Below are 21,985 nucleotides of genomic sequence, written 5' to 3'. Positions count from 1 at the left end.
TTAAGGTGGAAATGTGACAGTTGGTCAGTACACTAAGTACAGCAGATCAGTTTGGGATTGCGTCTTTGCGGGACCAACCCGAAAAACCTCCCTCAGAACAGCTGTAAAGACAAATGAGACTGTTGTAGGCACAGTGTTGCCAGATGGCAAACGTTAAAGTTATAATATGTAGCTTTCTGCATTAAAATGTTTAAAACCAAAACTTTTGTTCGTCCTCCAGCTCCAGTCAACAGTCAACATTACAGAAACTTAAATAAACGCCTGAAAACGGTGGTCAACACTGTGGATCGTTGCTGCAGTCAGGTTGATAAACAGGAGTGAATATGAATTCACTTTTCAATCCCTTAAGTTAAAAAGAAATCGCTGATTTTAAGTCTTTTTCCGTTACACTTCGTTGGTTCGTCTGGGTCTCCTGCTTCTCTTGTGATCCCGCTTTGCTCCCCATGGCTTCTGGTTTGTCTTCAGTTTTGTGTTTCTCTTTAGTTTTGTCCTTGGAAATTCCTTTGCCATACATCCTGGGGTTATGCATGTAACCACAGTCCCCTGAGGGAGGGGACCAGGACACAACACAAGTCATCACCTTTCAACTCGGTGAAGTGCAGTTGAGATTGAGGAGGGGAGATTACGCAAGGTGTTTTGTAGCCCTACCTGCAGCAGCCTCCTTGGTGTTTACAGACATTTTGCGAGAGGTTCTTCAGGTTGTATCCTCGAACTGACCCTCAGGCGTCATCAGTTTGATGCACAACCCCCAGTTATATGGCTTCATCTAATAGGAAGACATGTTTTGCACTTTTATTCATGAGTAATTCACAAGCTCATTTAGCCTCTTATAGCCTCCCACACATCAAAGCTGCTACAGGCCTCCTGCAGATTACTGAAGTGTACTTTGCATTTCTGTCTTTATTGGAGCCTCGCTATTTCTCAACACTTCTGAGGAGAGGCCTGATGAGGAGGAAAAACACCTTCAAATAGGTCAGCAGAGAGACCAATCAGCAGCAGCACCATCTGGCCCTCTAATGACTACCTGGTTGCTCTGTGATGTGACACGGTTGGCTGGAGAGAGGCTCCATAGCAAACATTCTCATTAAGTCTGCACGTCTACCCAACTCTGCACAACTGATGACACATGATCAGGCCTTCTCCTCATCCAAACACAGAAATATATACTCCATCATATTCATTAGTGTGAAAGAAGGAGGTGATGACTTTATTTCAGTATTAACACAGCAAAATGTGAACAGCGTCTCCCTTTGTACTCAGTGGTCTTGATACATTTGGGCTACATCTCTGCACTAAAGTCTCATAACCCTCATGTGAAAATGTTTGCAGGAGCAGCGTAATGATCTATAGCAGGGTTTTATATTGTGACTGACTCACAGTTTAAGCAAATAAACTGAGAAATAAGAGAGCTCAGAGCTCATGTAAATAACTTTCAAAGTAAAAAACAAAGTGATCTCTGTGGTAAATGTATTTCAGCTTCTTTGAGTCTGCCTTTTACATCTTAAATTCATATAACCAGTCAGTCCCAGAGATGCAGACAGAAGCAGATCCCTGTCAAACTGTCTGGTACTGTACCAACACCACCCTTTGCAATCAGGGACAAACTTTCCCAGGATTGCCAGACCAATCATATCGACTAGCAGGGAGGTAGAGGATGAATATAAAGGCCCCATATTGTAGAAACTGAGATTTTCATTGCTTTTTTGATCATAAAGTTAAATGTTGTGAAGTATCGAAAACGAACTATAACAAAAATGCACACAGCTCGTATTCAGTCTTCAAACGAACCGTCATGACCTCGGTAAGGTTGTGATGTCACAACGATACAGTCACTTCCCTCAGCCACGCCCCCAGCCTTTTAAAATCAGACTACACCAATCTACGATCTAAAACTGCATCTTTTCAATGCTTGACTTTGCTGCACCTATCTTGGGTTGAAAGGCAAATTGTATGCTTTATGGTTGCAGATGTTAGCGCAGGGGGACAACAGCTAATGTAGGTCGTAACTGTTTTAAGGCAGATTTTACAAACAGCGTACATCTTGTCCACTTCGTGTCTCCCAGCAAATTCATAAAATCTGAAATGAGGCAAGATGTCTACTTTCAAAGTACAGGTGTGTTTTTTTATCACTTGCTGCTGATTCCTTCCTTCCGCTACATCTCCCACATATCAAAGTAAGCTGTTCAGTGGCGCAGGAAGCCAAAAAAGTTCAACTTCCTGGGTATAAAATTACCCGGATCCTCCACAAAATGGGGCCCATAGAGCGCACACACTAGAGTCTTCCACCAGCCAAGCTGGCTAACTTCTGGTTTAGCCCCCGGCTAACTTGAAATGGGATAAATTGATCTGATTATGTGGCTCTTTGAGACTGAAAATACTGTCAGACCAAATAGATCGTCTTGGGGGCTTGCATAGAATCGAGAAATCTCCACACCTCCAGAGCTGACCATTAAGAGCAGACTGGGCTTTTCTGGGAGGACAGCCTTAAAGAGACAGGAGCTAAAACAGGTTGTCAGACAGAGGGTCGATAGAGATGCTGCTACAATTGACAGTATTAGAAAAATATGTTTTTTGAGCATTACAGTATGTAAACATTCTCTAGCAGACACCCAAAATAAAAGCATGACCCTGAAATATGCATAATTTTAAGTTTTGTTGTTTGAGTAATAATAAAGTAAACTTCCTAATCAACAGTATGAGTTATGTTAAATCAGAATATTGATGTATTGTGAGGCAAAAGATTCGCCTTGACACTGCGTGACTGACTTGTGCTGCTTGTCTACACACATTAATCATGTCAGTGCTTACACGATACACTGCGGGTGGTTAGAAGTGACTGTCAGTCTTTTCAAAATAATTTAAGTTCATTTTAATGACCAGCATTTAAACAATACTTGTGTGTTTCCACAGCAGAAAAGTATTAGTGAATAATTTAGCTGTTGATGGAGGATATGTCAGGGCTTAGCTGAGCCTGATGATGTCTGAGGACCTGTGTGCCAGGGCCGATGCCTGGGTAGCCTCGATCCAATTTATCCGCTGGCTGTGTGTTAATGCCAAAAATCCAGGGCACTCTCTGTAACGCTGAATATGTCACTCAAAGTTGTGCTTGCTTGACATTTGAGAACTGATTCTTATATGTGCTGTTGGCATTTTGTGTACAATAATCTTCTGCATAATAACGTCTAGCTGAAAGCTCTGCAAATCCTTGCTGTGTCATTATTTTCATTATTTTTGCCGTGGAGTTAATACTTGATCAAAGGCCATCAGTCATATTTGGGATACATTAATTAATTAATTAATTTAAGCCTTGCTCTGTACTTTGCTCTGTGTACTCTGCTGTTTGTTGTAGATGAGGCCGCAGTTATTTTACATTTTTCCTTTTTTCAACAAATCCCGTGAAGAAAGCAAAACCAAGTATGCTGCTAGTTTGTCTCTGTGCTTTCAGACTTCTCTAACCTACTTGCTGACAAACAGTTCACATATTATGATTTCCTGAAACACTGGGCCAGTAGTGTGTTTTTTCTGTACTATTTTCAGCTGTGTATTATTAATACACATTAAGTGTTCTAGTTAGTGTTTAAAGCAGAAATACGGTATATGTGGACAGTTGGACTCATAGGTGGTGAGTCAAAGTAAAATACAATAAATGATAATAATTACCTACTTCATTTGTAAAGCACTTTTCAAAACAAGGTTATAAAGTGCTTAGACAATAGACACAGTCAATATCAAAACAATAAAGACACAAAAATAGTACAAATCATCAAGATAAAAGCAACACCAGTAAAAACCTAAAACATAAGATCTGATAAGGAGTGTATAATAAAAGCACATACGTAAAAGTAATAAAAGAGGGATAGAAACTAGAGACACAACAGATTTATTATAAAAATCCTTCCTATAAATGTAAGTTCCTCGGGCAGGAAGTTCCACAGCTGTGGAGCTCTAACAGAAAACGCCTGGTTTTAATGTCAGTGAACAATGTTCGTGTTCATTGTAATGATGTACAATGTCACCCAATGCAACAGCGTAGCTTGCTGATGTGGTTTTTATTGTGTTTTGGCAAAAATGAAGTCACATCATGCTAATATGCAGCTGGATGGATGGATGAATGGCTCATACTAACTGTGTGCTTATTGTCTGCACTGCCCTTCAAATTGCCTGAAGGCTTCCTTCTGCAATATAATGCCAGTAGTTTCAGATTCACTATGGAAACACTGTTCTTTGGTAACAAAGCAGTCTGTATTTAGACTGAAAAGAAACTTTCAGTTAGATTATCATCTTTAAGCCATCTGGTGTTTTGACTGGAAAAATCGATTTACATGCAATGCACTTATCTGTACTAGTCTGTTCAGGACTGAAGTGTGTGTCTGCTGTGGAACAGACCAGTCAGTCATGTACAGTATTCATCGCTTGTATTTTGCTGTAAGCATCAAATCAAGTGGTGAGTCAGAGCTGTAAACTCCTGCTGGAGCGTCTGAATTTACATATTAATCCATTAGTGGTCACCTATTGTTGGGGTTCAAAGCCACAAATATGATAAATCTGTTGGCCTGCTGTCTGTTTGACACATCAAAGCATTTCATCTAGCAGCATTGTAACGTGAACACTTTATGACCAGTTGTTTCATGGAGTAAAAAAATATGAAAAATGTGGGGAAAAGTGGATTTCTCTGTACATTTCAACATTTAATTTTAACAATATATGAAAAACTGAAAGTATGTATGGAGAGTCATGATTTTTTGAGGTTAGAAGATGCCATTCTCACCAGTGTTTGTTTCTTTTTCTGTTGGAAAGAGAGTCCCACTGCGAGAGGGATCAGAGGATTACAGTTTGATTGCTGTTCTGTGCAATGTCGTGTCCTGTTTAATTTAGTGTCCTGGCCTTACTAATGAGGGTCCTTCACATCGTATTACTCAGGACAAGAGAAGAAACAGACAGCAATGTGATCATAAATCATTTGCTCATATTACAATTTTAATGATGTACAGACAAATGTTGCACACATGGAGAATAAGTACACAATGAAAATAGAGGCTGTTTGTTGATTTAACTGCAAGGAATCATTTGTTGGACAGCACATAGAGATATACCTCCGGTCGTCATGGATGTTTATGAGAAGCAGCTGGGCATGTAAAAGTTTCAGACCAAATGTATGCAAATTTTAGTTGTATGGAACAAGCTCTGACAAATGAAACAAGCAAGTGCCTCACTGATTGACATCTGGTCCCAAAGGAACTAACTGTCTTTGTTCCCTCATCCAAATCAACTAAATGTATCTTTCGACAGCATCTGGAGCAATACAGGAATCCAAGAAAATGTCACTTGTACTTCTGTATAATTGTATAATCCATTTTCATACTGTCATGAATTGAGAAATGAGAAACTACTCGCTCATTTTGTCACAAGGCAGATGGCAACGGTGGAAGATGTATTATTTAAGTAAAGTAGCAATACCAAAGTGTGGAAATACCCTGTTATAAGTAACAGTTATGCAGTCAGAAAAGTATTAGTATCAACATTGACTTAAAGGGTCACTCCACCATTTTTTACACAATTATGTCTTGGGGATACATGAAAAAAGTTGTGTAAAGCCTTTTGTGGTTCCAGAGGAAGCTGCATGTAATCTGCTGAATTTCCTTCAGTGTTGTCCCTCAGTGGCTACATTGCATTGTGGGTAATGTCAGCACTAGGATTTGAAAAGCAGTCCACTGGTCGAGCATTGCATTCCTATAACACTGTTGAATTCATTATGGACAGCTTAGAAAAAAATGATCAAAATGGAGAGCAGAACCAGAGATATCACATTGTTTATTCCACATGTTCTTCTTTCTTTTCAAAACCTGGTGCCTGCATTACCCACAATGCATCTTAGCCACTGAGTGACATCACTGGAGGCAATACATCAGATAACATGCAGCTTCCTCTGGAGCCACAAAAGGCTTTATACTACTTTTTTCACATATGCGGTAGTACTCTCCAAGACCTGTAAACACACTTTAATGTGTGAAATTGGTGGAGTTGCCCTTTAAATTTCCTTTAAAAAGGAGCTTTTAACAGATAATGAAACTTTTAATTTATTACTGATGCCTTTATATGACCTGCCTAACCTAACTTGTACATGGATGATAAACTAAGGCTAACCAACAGCCGACAAAATGTGCAGGAAAACGGCTTTTGTTTATTAGATAATAGATGTGATCAGCATGTAATATAAAATCACGTGATGGACTGATTAGCTAGCTAGTTAACTACCTAGAATAGCCTAATGTTTGCAGACATATTAAGATTGTTGCGTCTTATTTGCTGGATTTTATGGTACATAATTAGATACGCTATAGCCAACACAGTAGGTTGCAGAGTGGCTTGCTTAAGTAGTTTCTAATGTCTCCTCCATTTTTATTCTTGGACACCGCATTGCCTAAAATTGAGCTTGTTGAAGACCATTGAAAACATTTTCCCCACCACTTTTCAACAGAAAGTGATGCCCTTGTTTGCTACAATATTAAATGACGACTTTATGCATTTCTATGTGGTGTGAGCCTGTGTCACCAGACTGTGGATACACCTCATTTGACAGGACAAAAGTTTTAAGAAACGAAAAGAGTCTTACACCAAAGTTAACAAAGCAGCCTAGTTTCAGGCAGTCAATGTGTTGAGGAATTGGATTTTAAATTCTTGTTTATTGGCTTTTCTGTATCAAGACATAATCTGAGAATGCATCTAAGAATTGATTTTTTTTCTGGGGTTGGTTGATTCAAAACAGGCAAAAAGTTGTTGTTTGGTTAACTACATTATGTCCTCTACTGGCATCAAGGTGAGCATTTTTATTCTGTGTGCAGTCTGTGAGTGGAGGGGGGAACAAAGAACAGTGGACACTGGCAGCATCTGTTCAGGGAGAAAGAAAGCTGGCATCGTCCCAGCAGGATGCCAGCCTCCTGTTTGCCGGCAGCTCTGCTTTGAAAACCAACTCATGCTGCCTCATCTCTAATAATTTTTGGGAATACCTGATGCCAGAAAGGTGGAAGCTGTCCCTGTGGTGAAACCATTGAGTCAGGATCTTTGACTCCGCTCTTTATCCCTCCTCTAGTTTGTCTGTCAACGTTATTACTCCTCTGGCACCGACCGCCTGCCTGCCTGTCATCTTCCTTGAAACCTGGAAATGAATCTTATTGTTTCAGACAGCCTCCACTATGCCCGGGATTAAAATTAGCAACAGCAGTTTAACCAGCCGGTGTCTGAAGTTGGGAATCCCTTCAAAATCTCCATTTTCTGTCTTGTTAATAAGTACAGGAGTGGAGGATTCCCAGGAAACATATCACGCTAATGAACAATTAAATGGAATTAGGAATCAACTCTTATACAAAGTTCAGCACAACAAACTGTCCGGCTCAGAAGATTGTTGCAGTGTTGAATTTCAGAAATTGAATTTATATACTCCTAATTTGTTTTTCCAAATGTGTTTTCAGAGGAGCCTAATTGCTGCCTAAATCGTCTCAAGCGGCAACAGTGTTTAAAGGAAGCGCTCCTCTTTTTGTTTGTTGAATCACTTATTTGAATGCATTAATCATAACTCAGGGACATTGTTGAAAGTTACTCAAATCAATTATAACAAAGTTTTTGGAGTTTACACATCAGATTTGCTCCACACTGTCTTCCAGAAGTCGAATTTCTTGTGTTTTTCTGAGAGACTGTTGAGAATACAAGAGTAGTTTTCCACACCAGTTTAAAAAAATATCTCAAATCAGGCACATTGTTGTTCTTGATTGATGCGTGGGATATTTTCCCAAGCGGACATCAAGTTTTATACATCAACACTTGTAGGCTATAGCGTGACAGGCCTGCCATGCCAGTTGCTAAGACATGGGACAGCAGCCGGCAGACAAGTCATTTGGTCCAAGTCTCAATCATCAGTCCTTTTCCTTTCCATTTTTTCTTTGGCAAGTCAAGTCAAAATATTCCTTATCACTTTCAAACAAACAAAAATAAAACAAAATGAACTGAGAACAAAAAAAAATGAACACAAACGAGTCATTTACATCATCGTGTTTAAAGTGTTTCAAGGTGTTATTGATAACATTCAGCCACTAAATGTGGTATTACATCTCCCCCCCTCTTTTCAAGCCCCTAGGAAAGCGCCAGGCTTTGATGACAGTTTTCATAGTGGCCAAACCTTGTCATTGTCACATGATGCACTGTGGCCCAAAAATACTTGTTCCCATAAGCTTACATTGAGAAAACAAAGCAACTGTAAAACGGTGAATACATTTTTTGAGTGTCACAACCCCTGTGCAATGACTCGTTTGACATCATTTGAGCCATTTGGTCCAATAGCTAATGTTGCTAACACTAACCCTGTAGATGTATTATTTAAAAAAAATAAAACAAAAAAACATACAAAGATTTGTATACATAAAAGTGATACCAATCAGACCTTTAACTTCAAAGTCCAAGTCGAGTCTCACGTCATTTATTTTCTTTCGAGTCAAGTTGCAAGTCATCAAAATAGTGACCTGAGTCGGCTCGAGTCTAAGTTACAATGACTCCTGTCCACGTCTGCGAGCTGGTTTATCAGATAGCCAAGTTTCTTACATTTCACTACATCTACCGTCAGTGAGATTGATTAATTAATTAAATTTAGCCATGCACGGCCCTTTCACTAAGTGTATTTGAATATTAAGTGCCTTTCCCTTCTGATTCAAAGCATATTTTGTATTTCTGTGATCATGAAACCTGAACAACCATCAACAACAGTCCCTGAATAGACTTGTTACACTTCACTTCCCTAATATGCATGAAAAATAATAGTTATTGCTGCAATCTGCCCATTTTAAAGCCTATACTGCATTTTACTGGAGTTATGTATACAGTACAAAGCAATCTTCAATCCACCCAAGCAAATCTGTGTTTTACAGATACATTTGGTTAGAGCATGAACATTTATTAACTGATTACTTTTCTGTAACAATACTGGAGGGACCTCAGCTCTCCCAGTGGTATAAAGTCACTGTGATGCCAGTTTTATGTTTTTTAATTTATCAAAAGTTTTCATTCAGCTTAATGTAGTTTCACTCGTTTAATTGCCAATATGGATTTTCCTCCAATGTTTAGCTCGCCATAATAGCGGAACACTATTTAGATAAAGCCCTGAGCGTCAAATATGTAAATGGCAATATTCCCCTAATGTTTGAGTCAGGGAGCAGTAAAGAAGAAAGGAGTCTGTGGAAAATAGTCTGGTTCTTTTGTTTGGCTGGTTTCAAATCAAATCTCATTTCCCTCTGCAGAGGGATGAAGACACTGATTCGTCTGTTACTGCAGCATCAGAACGAGTTTTCTTATTTCAAGGAACTACACCAATTCATGTGAGACAAGATAACAAGATAAAACCTATGGGGCGGGGAAGAGTCTGCTGGATGTTTGACCTTCTATGTGCAGAATGACGCATGTGTTTGATGCGAGAAGGTAGTTTTCACATTCATCCGCTGAAGGACGGCAGTTTTCTCTGTGCTCACCTTAAATCTGAGTTGTACTCATGTACATATGAGCAGGATTTTGGGACATCACAACTAGTTTGGAGGTCAGGTGTGGTCCAATATGTAGCTTTCAAGCTCACAAGTGTGATGTGGAAACTTGGAAACAGACACAGACAGACACTGAAAATGGGTTTTTCAGTGAAGTAGGAGATATCTTGTGTCTGAAGTTTTTAATAAAAAAAAATATACTTGCCCATCCATAGCGTTTGAATTTTTTAATGAGGGAGAAGAAGTCGATGTGCTTTTCTTTTATTTTAACTTCCTTTCCTGGCATTGATACTCTGAAAACTCATCTCTGTTCCTCAAAAATTACAAATTTGGCTCTTTTTTTTAAACCCTTTCACCAGACTAAATATTAGCAAAGTAAGTTCCTGCAAAACCACAGTTTAAAGTTAAAACAAGTTAAAACTTCAATTTTATATTTCTCTCTTGACACAATGCTGTGCTTATGCTCTGGTTAGGTTTACACACATAAAACCACTTGGTAAGGGTTAGGAAAACATCATGGTTTGGCTTAAAATACCTGTTTTGGTCACCATAAACACAGCTGGAAATTGTCCTGAGTTCTCCTTAAAAATATCCAGTAGTGCCATGCTTACAAATCTTGAAACGCCGTGGACCCTGTCAAAAATATCCGGTAGGTTCACACTTACAAATGCAAAAGAAGTGCAGACTTAAACTACAGTCACCTGTTTGGCAGCCTTCTCCCCTATAACTGGGAACTGCAACTGTAACCTTCCCCTCCACCTTCTGATGTGAAAGTCAGGTAATAAACATGTAATGTGAGCATGATATGACATGTTCTGTACAAATGTCAATATAGTACCTAGCATATTATACATACAGACTTGGACGTGTCTGTGGTTTGCAGAGGCGAGGTGCTAACATTATATCCTGGCGACTGAGCTGACTTTCTGTGAAAAATTCCCTTCATGGCCTTAAAATGGCTTGGATGTATTGAAACTCCTAAAACCTTTCCTCATTAATTATTCAAGGTTCTATGAATACGCAAATTACCCCGGCCTCTGACCCGTGAGAGTTAGGAAACCTAGATTGCCAAACTACCAATTATCGGTACACTGCAATTCCAAAGCAGAAATGCTCAGTCATGGTGTTGACTGCTTGTTTTACTCATGATGTCTTCTATCATGTAAAAAAAAACAAAAAAAACACCATATGGACATTTAACAAGGTTAAAACTTGATTTTTATTGGAGTCTTTATTTTTATCTTAAACAACACATCAGACACAAATTATCATTCAAAACTTAGCATTTAAATATGTGGTATGTTTGGAGGAGATCTTTGATAAAGTAATTAGAAATTAAACGAAAAAAATGTGTAAATACAAAGTAGGTATATAACATAACGATGAGGTTGCAAAATCCTATGTTTTTTTTAACTTTTAACAGTAATAGTTATGCTTTTCATTTGTATTTAATTCCAGCAGTTGTTATTGCAAAGTGTCCTTTTTCCAACAACTATTTGATTAAATGAATCCACTTTCCATCACGCTGTCTCTGTCTACTCGTCACATCAAGCAGGGTAGGACAGTGATGTGATTAACTGTTGCTTCAGTCTGACTCCATTCAGTGTATCTCATAGTGAAATAAAAAGACACTTATTTTTATGAGCTGACATTTATTCACGTCATTTGTTCAATATTGAACACTTTAGGTCACCATAGCAACTTGGTTAGATAGACTTACAGTACGAAGGGTGATAGGCACAGCACAGAGAAAATAAATAATGATATAAATGTCACTACTGTATACTAATACATGAATATCGACCAGGGCTGCCATCTGTGCCTGCAGAACAACAGATCTTACAACACAACAGTCTTTCTCGAATGGAGATTTATAGAGACAGTGTGATAAGAAAGCTTAAGAGGCTCATTCTTGTTTAAGGGATGTGGTGCTATAGTCTGAAAATTGTCTTTTCAATTTGGCTTTTTGTTTGATTTGTGTTCTTTCAGATAAATGGCTCATAAAACACAGAGAGCTTCAAAGTAAATGTTGTGGAAAAAAACCTTTTAATGGCTCTGAAAATGTGCACGCGGTCACTCTCTTTTCTTTCTCAAGGTCGATGAAATCTCGGCTATAAGCTCTCAAATGTGGCTTTCAGCGACATAATGCTGGCAGGGAGATTTAAGACTTTACCGCTTGCTGTGCGCCGATTTTCATATCATTTTTCACACGTCTCTGCTCCTGTCATCAGAGTTTAATATCGCATTCAGTTGTTTGTTATTGTGGAGAAAATACACATGAGCATGAGCCATGCTAGGGTTGTAATCCACATTTTAAATGGAAGGTTTGAGTGAAAGAAAGGAGGACTCTAACCTTCATACTGAAAACTACATACACGTGGTGGTAAGTTATTAAAGGGGCGCTATGTCGTGTTGGAGAAGAAATTCAAACTCAGAATTATTAACGAGGTAGTAATGCAAGCTCAGAAATATTACATTTTTGGCACTGTAGCAGGGTCTGCCAAATATAAACAAAGTAAAAAAGTATGAAATTGTGTTGTCCTTTAAGGTCACTATGTTTATTCAGTTTATTCAGTCAATGAAGATCTCTCATGATTAAAATTTCTTCCCCAGCATCCACCTGTGGGCTCCGACCAGGGGGTTCAAGATGTTGTGCTCATCACTCCCCAATATCTCCATGTAAACATATCTGCGGGGAGTGATGAGGTCGGAGCCTAGACGCCAAACTCTAACTATGTTTTGCTGCTCTAATAAGCATTTCAAACGTGAGTTGTTTGACTGAACTATAGTGCACCTTTAAGATGCAAAGCATGCAGGATTACCATTAATCTTATTATCTCCAAAGTTCTGTGAGTGGTGTGATGTGTGATTAAAAGTATAAGCAGCAATATTCAAAGAGTGATGTGACGAATGAAAGCCAAGGTAATCAATTTAAATTTGGGACACAGGCGTTCCTCAGTGCTCCAGCTTCGCATGAACCAGTTAATTCAATCTGGCAATCTATTAGCTCTGAGATGTTGTTATTGGAAAAACACTTTAGAGTCCTGTCTATAGACGGTCAGGGGGCCATGAATCAAAATATTTTTGTCGTGTGCAGAGGAGAGCGTAATAGGTCCTTTTTAGAAACCAGCCCGCCAAACAATCCACCCAGAGGCTTGCAGAAAGAAATGTCGTGTCTTGATGAATGGCTGTCTTTGCAGCGTGCTCTCCATATAAGTTTACCTCCTGCCATATAATAAATCATGATAAATTGAGTCTTTGTTGGTAGTGCAGGCTAATTATTTCCTCATTTCATTCGCCCCTCTGTTGTGTTTCTTGAGCACGTTTCATGTCCTGAAGGTCCAGTGCGACCGTACTCCTCCTGATGCAGACTGCTTTATAGTTCACTATCCTTTCTGCCAGTCACTGGCTCAATCTGGTCACACAGAGAGGGAGGTTTTATGACTGAGTCTCTGTGTGACATCCAGTATTATGGAAACTGATTGGAATAATAGCTCTGTGAAGGTCTGGCGACCTGCCTGTGGGCTCCGCTCCATGCTCCAGAAATCTAAACACAAGCTTGAGCCACATCTCAGCCCCCACAAATGCAAGAAACCAGAGAGTGACTGCGGAGATAAATGTAATTGTTCACACACTTTGTGTACTAGCCTCCAATCAAGAAATAATAATTTGGCTAAAACAGTGACATTAAGTCTTTTGATTACATTTTAACATGTTTTCATCTAATCTGAATGTAAAGTGTCACATTTAATGCAACATTTTTTCTATTATGTTGAGTCAATGTGAATACATTGAAAACTAGTTAGATTAATGCAGACTCACACATAAACCGTATATGTTTATTCAATTAATTACACACAAAGTTAAAGCAACATTATGTGGAAATTGGTGCCCCCCAAAGTTTCTGAGTGCAACACCAACTGTCATAATTACAAATCCCAGGTGTGTAACAGTTTGTCAGATGTAATGTAGGTGCTAACTACAAACAAAACGCATTAAGGTCATAACAATGTTATGTGTTGAAAACTTGTTGTATGTTGAAGTAAACATGTCTGTAACGCTGTGATCCTGCCCTCTCACTGAAGTTACACGATGCAGAAACAAGTGATAGAGACAGAGACACCATTCACCCTGTTACAAGACACTGTACCATCAACATGATTTTAAAGCTGTTATTTTAAAGTAAAAAAGTTGCATAATGTTGCTTTAAGAGAAACTTTTACATAAACATGTGTTTTTCAAGTGTTTAATATTCAAGTATTATACATAAAAGTAATTATTTTCTAACAACTCAATATGATAGAAAAACTTTGCATTAAATGTGACTCTTTACATTAAAGTTAAGTAATAGAAATAGATGGAAAATTAAAAGGTGATTGAAATACTTATAGGTGCAATATGTAAGAATTTTTTGTATGAAACATTCAAAAAGCGTAGAAAATAATCAGATTTGCATGATGTAAACAATAAAGATGGCCGACGTATCATTCACAGACTTGTTTCCATTTATTTTTGCAGATCTTTACATCGCCCTCTATAGTGGTACTGATCTGTCGCCAGCTGTTTTGACAAGCAGCAATAACACATCGTACAGATGTGGGTAATTGCATACTTGGTCCACCAAATCCTACTTCATCAACATAAACGCACATAATATCACAGCAGTATGGCGACACACACACACACACACACACAGTGAACAATGACCTTTCATCACTTTTTACTTAATGCAGTGTTTCTGTCGTGAAACGTGCTGTAACAACTTTATAGTTGCTGTTTTCATTTACATTCATTTGATGCTTGATTTATGCAGACACACTTGCACACCTTCGCAAAATACCGGCTGGGAAATATCGACTTCCGACTTGCAGTGGATTGCAGCATCTGTCACAACCCTGTAGTGCCCCGCCAACGCCCCTGTTTTGAGATTATGATAAACAGCTTGAAGTTTGAAGTAAAGTTGTCCTCAGCCACAACACTGAAATCCAATAACACTGGTTCAGGCACGTTTACAAATGAAACTGTTTTTGTCTGTTTAAAAAAAAAATTTTCATAACATATTATTCATATGATGCTATTTAAAATCCCCCACCGGCTAGACTATGGCAGCTTCTTTGTAGAGAATCTTCATATTGCCACTTTATGTTTGAGGTCAAATGTTGCTTTAGAAACTCTGGTGAAGCAGAAAGCATGATAACACTGGGTCAGGTTGTTGCACAAAAAGGTTGTTGATAATACATCTCTACACCTTCCAGCTCATCCTATATCTTATCTCCTCCCTATATCAAGCTCATATTTAACTGTTTTAAGACTGATAAATGCAGCCGCCTGATTCTATTGCAAATAGACCCATTTATGTCTCTCTGTCACACCCACAGAGATAAGAACGTCTGATGTTGAATCTTAAGTGACGCACTGAATGATGCACAATCATCATGACCATTATAATCACATAGATTAGTGATTCATCATTTGGTTGTCAATTAACAAGCTCTTCATAGAAAAAAGACATGGAATATTTCTCACTGCAGTTTTGCGTTCATTCTGAGCTAATTAATAACAGACATTTAGCAGAAGTGCATGTACTTTCTTCTGCATCAAACTCAATTTGTAGTACTTTTAATCTGCTGGTGTGTGTGTATACATGAGAGCCCCAGACCAGCTTTAAAAATGATTGTTCTGTGAGCCACTGGAGGTTGTTTTACAGACTGGCAGCCGAATGAACTGTCACATAAACATTGCCTCAGTTCTGTCTCATAAATATTTTGCTTCGGTCTGGAAAGTGAGATTTCAAAGTGACAATATGGGACACGGCGACTGCTTGCCACCAGCTGGTCTTTGTTATTGTGTATTCGAACCTGTGTACACATACATATGTGGCTTGTTTATTTGTAGTTTTCTGTTTTCACAATGTTATTAACCCTCAGAGCAAACAGTCACTGCTTGGTCTTCCTTCTGTTTTTCTGTCTGCACTCCACCTAACCCTGCGCCTTCCCCTGGTATTAGAAAATATTGGTCGTCTCTTTGTTTTTCCTGCGTCTGACTAAACTGTTGTTAAAGGGGAACGATTGTTTGATTCTCCAAATCCTGTGAGATCTAACAGTAATTTCACAAGAGGCGGAGAAGTCTGATATTGAGAGCACATATACACGTACTCCTCAACACAGGAGTTTTGTTAGAAGACTCCAGAGAAAAGGGTTCACTACAAAATAAACTGAGGAACAACAGCATTTGTTTGACTGCTCTCAAATATATTCTCAAACCGACACCAAATAAACAGAGCAGATGTAGTCGCAGTGCAAGATAAAGTGTGTTTCTCATAATACGTAGGCATAAAAGTCCAGTAAAAAAAAAGTATTTTATGTCATATGCACTGTTAAAAAACAATGAAATTCTTCCTTTGCCTTCCAGTCTGAATGCTGTTGCACAATGAAACACTAGGTATAAGTAAAAAAATATCAAAAAACTAAGAATATAAAAAGGATTTAAAAAATATACACAAGATTTACAATGTACAATATGAAAATATAAAGTATCATACAGGATAAATATAAATATACAGTATCAGTGCAATATGTGTGCAGTATGCGTAACTCCGCTGTATGTGTGTGTGGCTATTTTCTGTGTCTTTACAGTGTTTGGTTAGGTTAAGGGAACTAAAATGTTGGGTTAGGTTAAGGGAACTACAATATATGTTAGGTTAAGGGAACTACGATATACGGAACTCAAATATTTGGTGAGGTTTGGGGAACTAAAATATGTGATTAAATTAAGGGAACTAAAAATATTTGGTTAGGTTTAGGGAGCTAAAATATTACAACCGCTGTTGTGCTTTCTTGACAAGCTGGGTGGTGTTCAGTGTCCAGGTGAGGTCATCACTGCTGTGGATGCCCAAGAATTTATCGCTGCTGACCCTCTCCACCTCGAGCTTGTGGATTGTCAGCAGCGGAGCAAGTAAAGACATCTGCCATGTTGTGCAACATCTTGTTAGGGCTGCAACTAATGATTATTTTAAAAATCAATTATGTTCCTGATTAATTTGCTTGGTTGCTTGGTCTATAAAATGTCAGAAAATGGTTCAGTGTTCGATCAGTGTTTCTCAAAGCCCAAGATGACGTCCTCAAATGTCTTGTTTTGTTCACAACCCAAAGATATTAATGAAGATTTGATTTTAATGAAGCAGAAAATATTCACATTTAAGAAGCATGAATCTAAGAATTTTGTCTTTAGTTTTCTTAAGAATTACAAACCAAACCAATTAATTGATCATCACAATAGTTGGCAATATCTCTTTTAATAAATTATCATGACTAATCATCACTAATTAATGTGACAGATTAACTTCTAGTACAAGGAAGACACTGTTTTCATAACATGTATGTATCCTTTTTTACCTTTGTGTACAATACTAGTATCGACTGCAGGTAATTGTAGTCTATATATAAACGACGTTTGAACCATGTCATTATGGCTACATTTGTATTCTCAGACCAGCTTTTGCTTCGCTCCAGCTTTGAAGATGGAAATAGAGATACGGTCGTGTTGCATTACGGCCTTCCTCCTGTGAAGTAAATCGTATGATCTGCCTTCGCTGAGTGAAAAGAAAAGTCACAGAGACCTTCAAAAGGCAGAATGCATGCTATCATGTACTGTAGCTGCTCAGCCACCTGCAGAAAACCACAAACAACTGCCATTTCAGTGTCCACGCTGCAGAACGACTGCTCAAAAGCAGGCATGCCAAATTTCTGTCCGCTCAGTAACAGGCAGACAGTATAACAGTGCTACACTGAAGAAAAAAAACACCCCAGGGGCAAAGGCTTATCATGGCACGTTGTTCCCTTTGTGCCACCATATCACGCTGTCATGCAGAATGCTGCCAACCCCACAGCCCCTTTGAGCCACCGAACAAGAGAGCTTGTAAACCGCCTCTTTTTTTGCTTTTGGTTGGAGATGAAAAGGGCATTTTTCGGCTCTTGTGAAATGTCAAACTGTGAAGTAAGATCATGTATGAAAATGTCATCATTTGTGAAGTCTTGGTACAAGATAAATCTATAACTCATTGATATACAGATATGAGCATTAATTCAATTTGTAGTAATAAAGTAACAGAGAAGTAATGTTATTGATGGCTTTGCCTTATGTTTAGGTAAAACAAACTGGTGTCTGCTGGTGTCATGTAAGATGCATGCATTAAGAATTTACCGCCTATTGAATTCATACTTAAGACAAACAGGGGCTAGGGTAGCTGCCGTTAGCTAGTTAGCTCAGTTAGCCGTGCAGCTTGAGATCCGAACTGGGAATTCAGAGAACCGGGAGAGTGTTGGTGTTTACACAGCTCACACAGGAGCATTAGAACGGGATGGGTTGGGGCCAGCTGTTGAATTTAGTGGAGCATTTAGCAGCTATAGAGCCAGATATTTTCCTGGGGAGGTGGTGGGGACCAAAAACAGAGCAAAAAGAGATGATTATTAGACTTACATTTACCAGGTGGACACAAACCCGACTCCAAATGAATGACCATGTTACTCCGTGTCTGTTGGATGTGGTAATAAGCAACTGTCAATCAGTAATCGTAAATACAGTACATGTTTTTAGGTAGTTTTTCCATGTCATTCCTATGTATGCTTCGATTACACTTTGTACTCAGTAAACACTTATTTAACAGCTAATTATGTAATCAGTAGTTAGTTTTTTTCCCTGCAAAACATATAAGACTGAACCATTGTTATAGAATAAACTAACCAATAGTATAGACAGTAGTTTAAATTATTTTCACCTCTACCAACGACAAAAGTTAAATATTACTTGCGATTTAAAGGATTAGTTTTAATAATCTGATGATATATAATAGTTTAACACTCATAGAGCTTAGTGAGTGCTTTTGCCTTGATACATTTATCTAATATTTCTGTGCATCTAGTAACATTTTAAAAGCAGGACTGACTCTACCAATGAACAAAACAACATCTCCAGGAAAATATGTCGCAGTTTGAGGCATCTGCAACACTCAGATACAACAGCCAAAATCTGCTTCATTATCATAACCATGAAATTATTCAGTGTTGTTTGTCACTGAATGTGAGAAAAAAAATTAAAATAAAAATCACTGTCACAGTCAACATCACGGTCAAATCATCACAAAGTGAAGTTGGCCCGTCGTAGATTGAGGCTGTAACACAAATCTGCCCATCACAGTGTGTGCTGCCACTGAATAATAACTAAACTTCAACAATGAATAACATCAATCTGTCTGATGATGAGTCATTTTGCTAGACGGCTGATTGCACTGCAATCGTTCCCACGTGTGCTTCAGCCACTTTTGTAATTTATAAGATATTGATTTCATCTGAGTCCTTTCCTTTGTTACTCCAACTAGATTTACTCAGAGGAAACAAATTAATTTTTGAAATTGTGTTGTGATGATTTTTGGCTCCAGCACCGAAATGATGGGTTTGATGTGTCAAGTTCCTCTGCAGTGTTTCGACAGTAATTGAGGTTATTTATTGTATAAATATAAGATGATACTCAGCAGCATTTCCTCATTTGTTTGACTTGTTGCTTTAGTCGCTGACAGCAAAGTGGTTTTGTGTGCCTTTAATTCATATTTGAGTGGCCACTGCTGAGTTTATTGGGTTTGAAGAAAAAACTGCAATAGTTTCTCTCATGACTAATTCAAAATATACATATTTGTCGTGCCTCTCTGGATGTATATATTTATATTAATGCACCATTTCTGTCTTTCTCTCTTTCAGATGTAAATGGAGAAGCAAAAGTGTCGCCAAGAAAAATTGGACATCAATCTGGTTTTAGAGTGCTCTGCATTAAAACGCAAACAGCATCACTTCTCTCTGAAGTAATCCATTACTGACAATTAATGTCAAACTGCGTGCTGGAGCAGCTTCATGCTGCCTCGCCGGATGAAACATTGCTAATGGAAAGAAAGCCTTATAAGATCCAGCTCATCAAAATACACCTAAATGCAGCATAATGCCTTCAAAAGTGTCATGTTTATACCTGTTGACAGTGGTCTGCTGGGCGAGTGCTCTGTGGTACTTGAGTATATCTCGCCCTACGTCCACTTATGTCGGCCACATGTCTGTGCCTATACGTAAGACTGTGAAACAAGTCAACAAAAACATCACCTTCACCAACATCCACACCCGCCCCCTTAACCCACATGCCTTTGAGTTTGTCATCAACGAGCCGAAGAAGTGCGAAGACGTCACTCCCTTCCTGGTCATCCTCATCAGCACCACGCACAAGGAGTTCGATGCGCGGCAGGCCATCCGGGAGACCTGGGGGGACGAGAGCACCTTCAGCGACGTCCACGTCCTCACCATCTTTCTGCTGGGCAGGAACACAGACTCCGTCCTCAACCAGATGGTGGAGCAGGAGAGCCAGATCTTCCATGACATCGTGGTGGAGGACTTTATCGACTCCTACCACAACCTCACGCTCAAGACCATGATGGGCATGCGCTGGGTGGCTACCTTCTGCCCCAAAGCGCAGTACATCATGAAGACAGACAGCGACATCTTTGTCAACATGGACAATCTGATCTACAAGCTCCTGAAGCCCACCACCAAGCCAAGGAGGAGATATTTCACCGGCTATGTTATAAACGGTGGTCCCATCAGGGACATGCGCAGTAAATGGTACATGTCCAGGGACTTGTACCCTGAGAGTAAATACCCTCCTTTCTGCTCGGGCACCGGCTACGTGTTCTCAGCAGACGTAGCCGACTTAATCTACAAGACTTCCTTGCACACAAGACTGTTGCACCTGGAGGATGTGTATGTGGGACTGTGTTTGCGTAAACTGGGTATACACCCGTATCAGAACAGTGGTTTTAATCACTGGAAAATGGCCTACAGTCTGTGCAGGTACAGACGGGTTATCACTGTGCACCAGATCTCCCCGGAGGAGATGCACCGCATTTGGAACGACATGTCCAGCAAGAAGCACCTGAGATGTTAGAGGACATGAGGACCACTGAACTACAACTTAACTTTTTCTCCTTTTTTTGCCTTTTTCCTCAAGTTTCATCACACTGAGAAATGTAAAAACATTGAGGGCTGCTGCGAGTCTTGATTTCATGACAGATGTTTTCATTAACATCCATCTACGTCTATTTCTGCTGATTACACCTCACGATTGTTAATGAATGCATGAGGCTTGTAAAGCGCGTATTCTCATGCATAATCAAAATGTGGTGTTGTTACTGAAAGTCATCGTTTTTGTTCATGTGTTCCAGGTCGAGCTGAATATTTTTTCTAAGCATTAAATCAATCAGCATTAAAGGTGCAACATGTAACAATTTTAATCTAAAAACATTCAAAAATTAACTAAAATTATCAACAGAATGAGAAGAAATAACAGTCTTTGTATTGTGTAACAGTGATCTACTGAAGTTAGCGTGCTAACCAGCTAGCCATGGCCCGTCCTGTGTCATAATACCACACCGAGCTCCCAGTCTGGACCACTAACTGCTCAGCTACAGTTAGCAGCAGTCAGCGGTTGCTCTCGCGATATGCTGCCTCCTATTTATTTGGTATGAATTCGACATGCTGCCAATTCTTACATGTTGCACCTTTAAAGGGACACTTCACCTCAAAATATAAAAAGCAACACATGAATACCCTCTTTCATGTAGTGCTGTTTCTCCATCTAGATTGTTTCGGTGTGAGTTGCCGAGTTTTGGAGATATCGGCCGTAGAGATGTCTGCCCTCTCATGAATGTAATGGAACTAGATCTGCTTGTGGTGCTCATAGCGGCAAAAAAAAATATATATATATTTGAAAAACCCAACTGCAATGACTCTTTCTAGAAATCATAACCCGGTTACTCAAGATAATCCACAGACCTTGTTGTGAGCAGTTTCACGTAGGAACTATTTTCTACTGAACCAGACACATATTACCTTGCAGAAGGAAGCGTAGTTAGTACCTGATCTGTGCCAGCTGCCCGATCCATTCTGCACATGGCTCTGTCTTACAAAGAAGGTTACGTGACGCGGATGACTGATAAGGAAACAAGCCTACTCTCGCTAAATCTTTTAAATTAAGGTAACAAAATGTCTTTCTTTGCAAATTTGTAGAAATGGTAAAAAATATAGAATTTATTCAAATGTCTTTCAGACATCCTATTAGAGATGTCAGGAGATGACAGCCCCCCTTAACAATTAAATACACTTTTTATAGAGAGAGAGAGAGAGAGAGAGAGAGAGAGAGAGAGAAAGGTCCTTTTACACCATCCTCATTAAAATAGGATGATAAGACAAGCAAGTATTGTTTTAATATAGGAAAAAAAGAGACAGAGAGAGAAATTCAACATCTAAATTAAAAATAGCTGGGGGATATAACTATAACACTCACACTGATTTCAAAATAAATCATTATTTGTATAACATTTTATACTGTGGTGTATATAATTAACAGCAACTTTCATATTGAAAAACTATCTG

General features: G+C 38.9%; 1 protein-coding gene across 1 annotated transcript; it reads left to right on the top strand.

Annotated features, from left to right (window-relative positions):
* The first annotated feature begins 19,508 nt into the window (after positions 1–19,508).
* Positions 19,509–20,498, top strand: b3galt1b (UDP-Gal:betaGlcNAc beta 1,3-galactosyltransferase, polypeptide 1b). Its single transcript, XM_073474270.1, has one exon. It carries the CDS (start codon positions 19,509–19,511, stop codon positions 20,496–20,498), a length of 990 nt encoding a protein of 329 aa, XP_073330371.1.
* The last annotated feature ends 1,487 nt before the right edge of the window (positions 20,499–21,985 follow it).

Source organism: Pagrus major, chromosome 9, assembly GCF_040436345.1.
Source record: "Pagrus major chromosome 9, Pma_NU_1.0".
Taxonomy (NCBI): Eukaryota; Metazoa; Chordata; class Actinopteri; order Spariformes; family Sparidae; genus Pagrus; species Pagrus major.
Note: the sequence above shows the minus strand (reverse complement) of the source record. Positions and strands in the feature narration are given on the sequence as shown.

Bases quoted from the DNA above. Each gene is read 5' to 3' on its own strand.
- b3galt1b (XM_073474270.1), top strand. From the start codon at position 19,509: ATGCCTTCAAAAGTGTCATGTTTATACCTGTTGACAGTGGTCTGCTGG.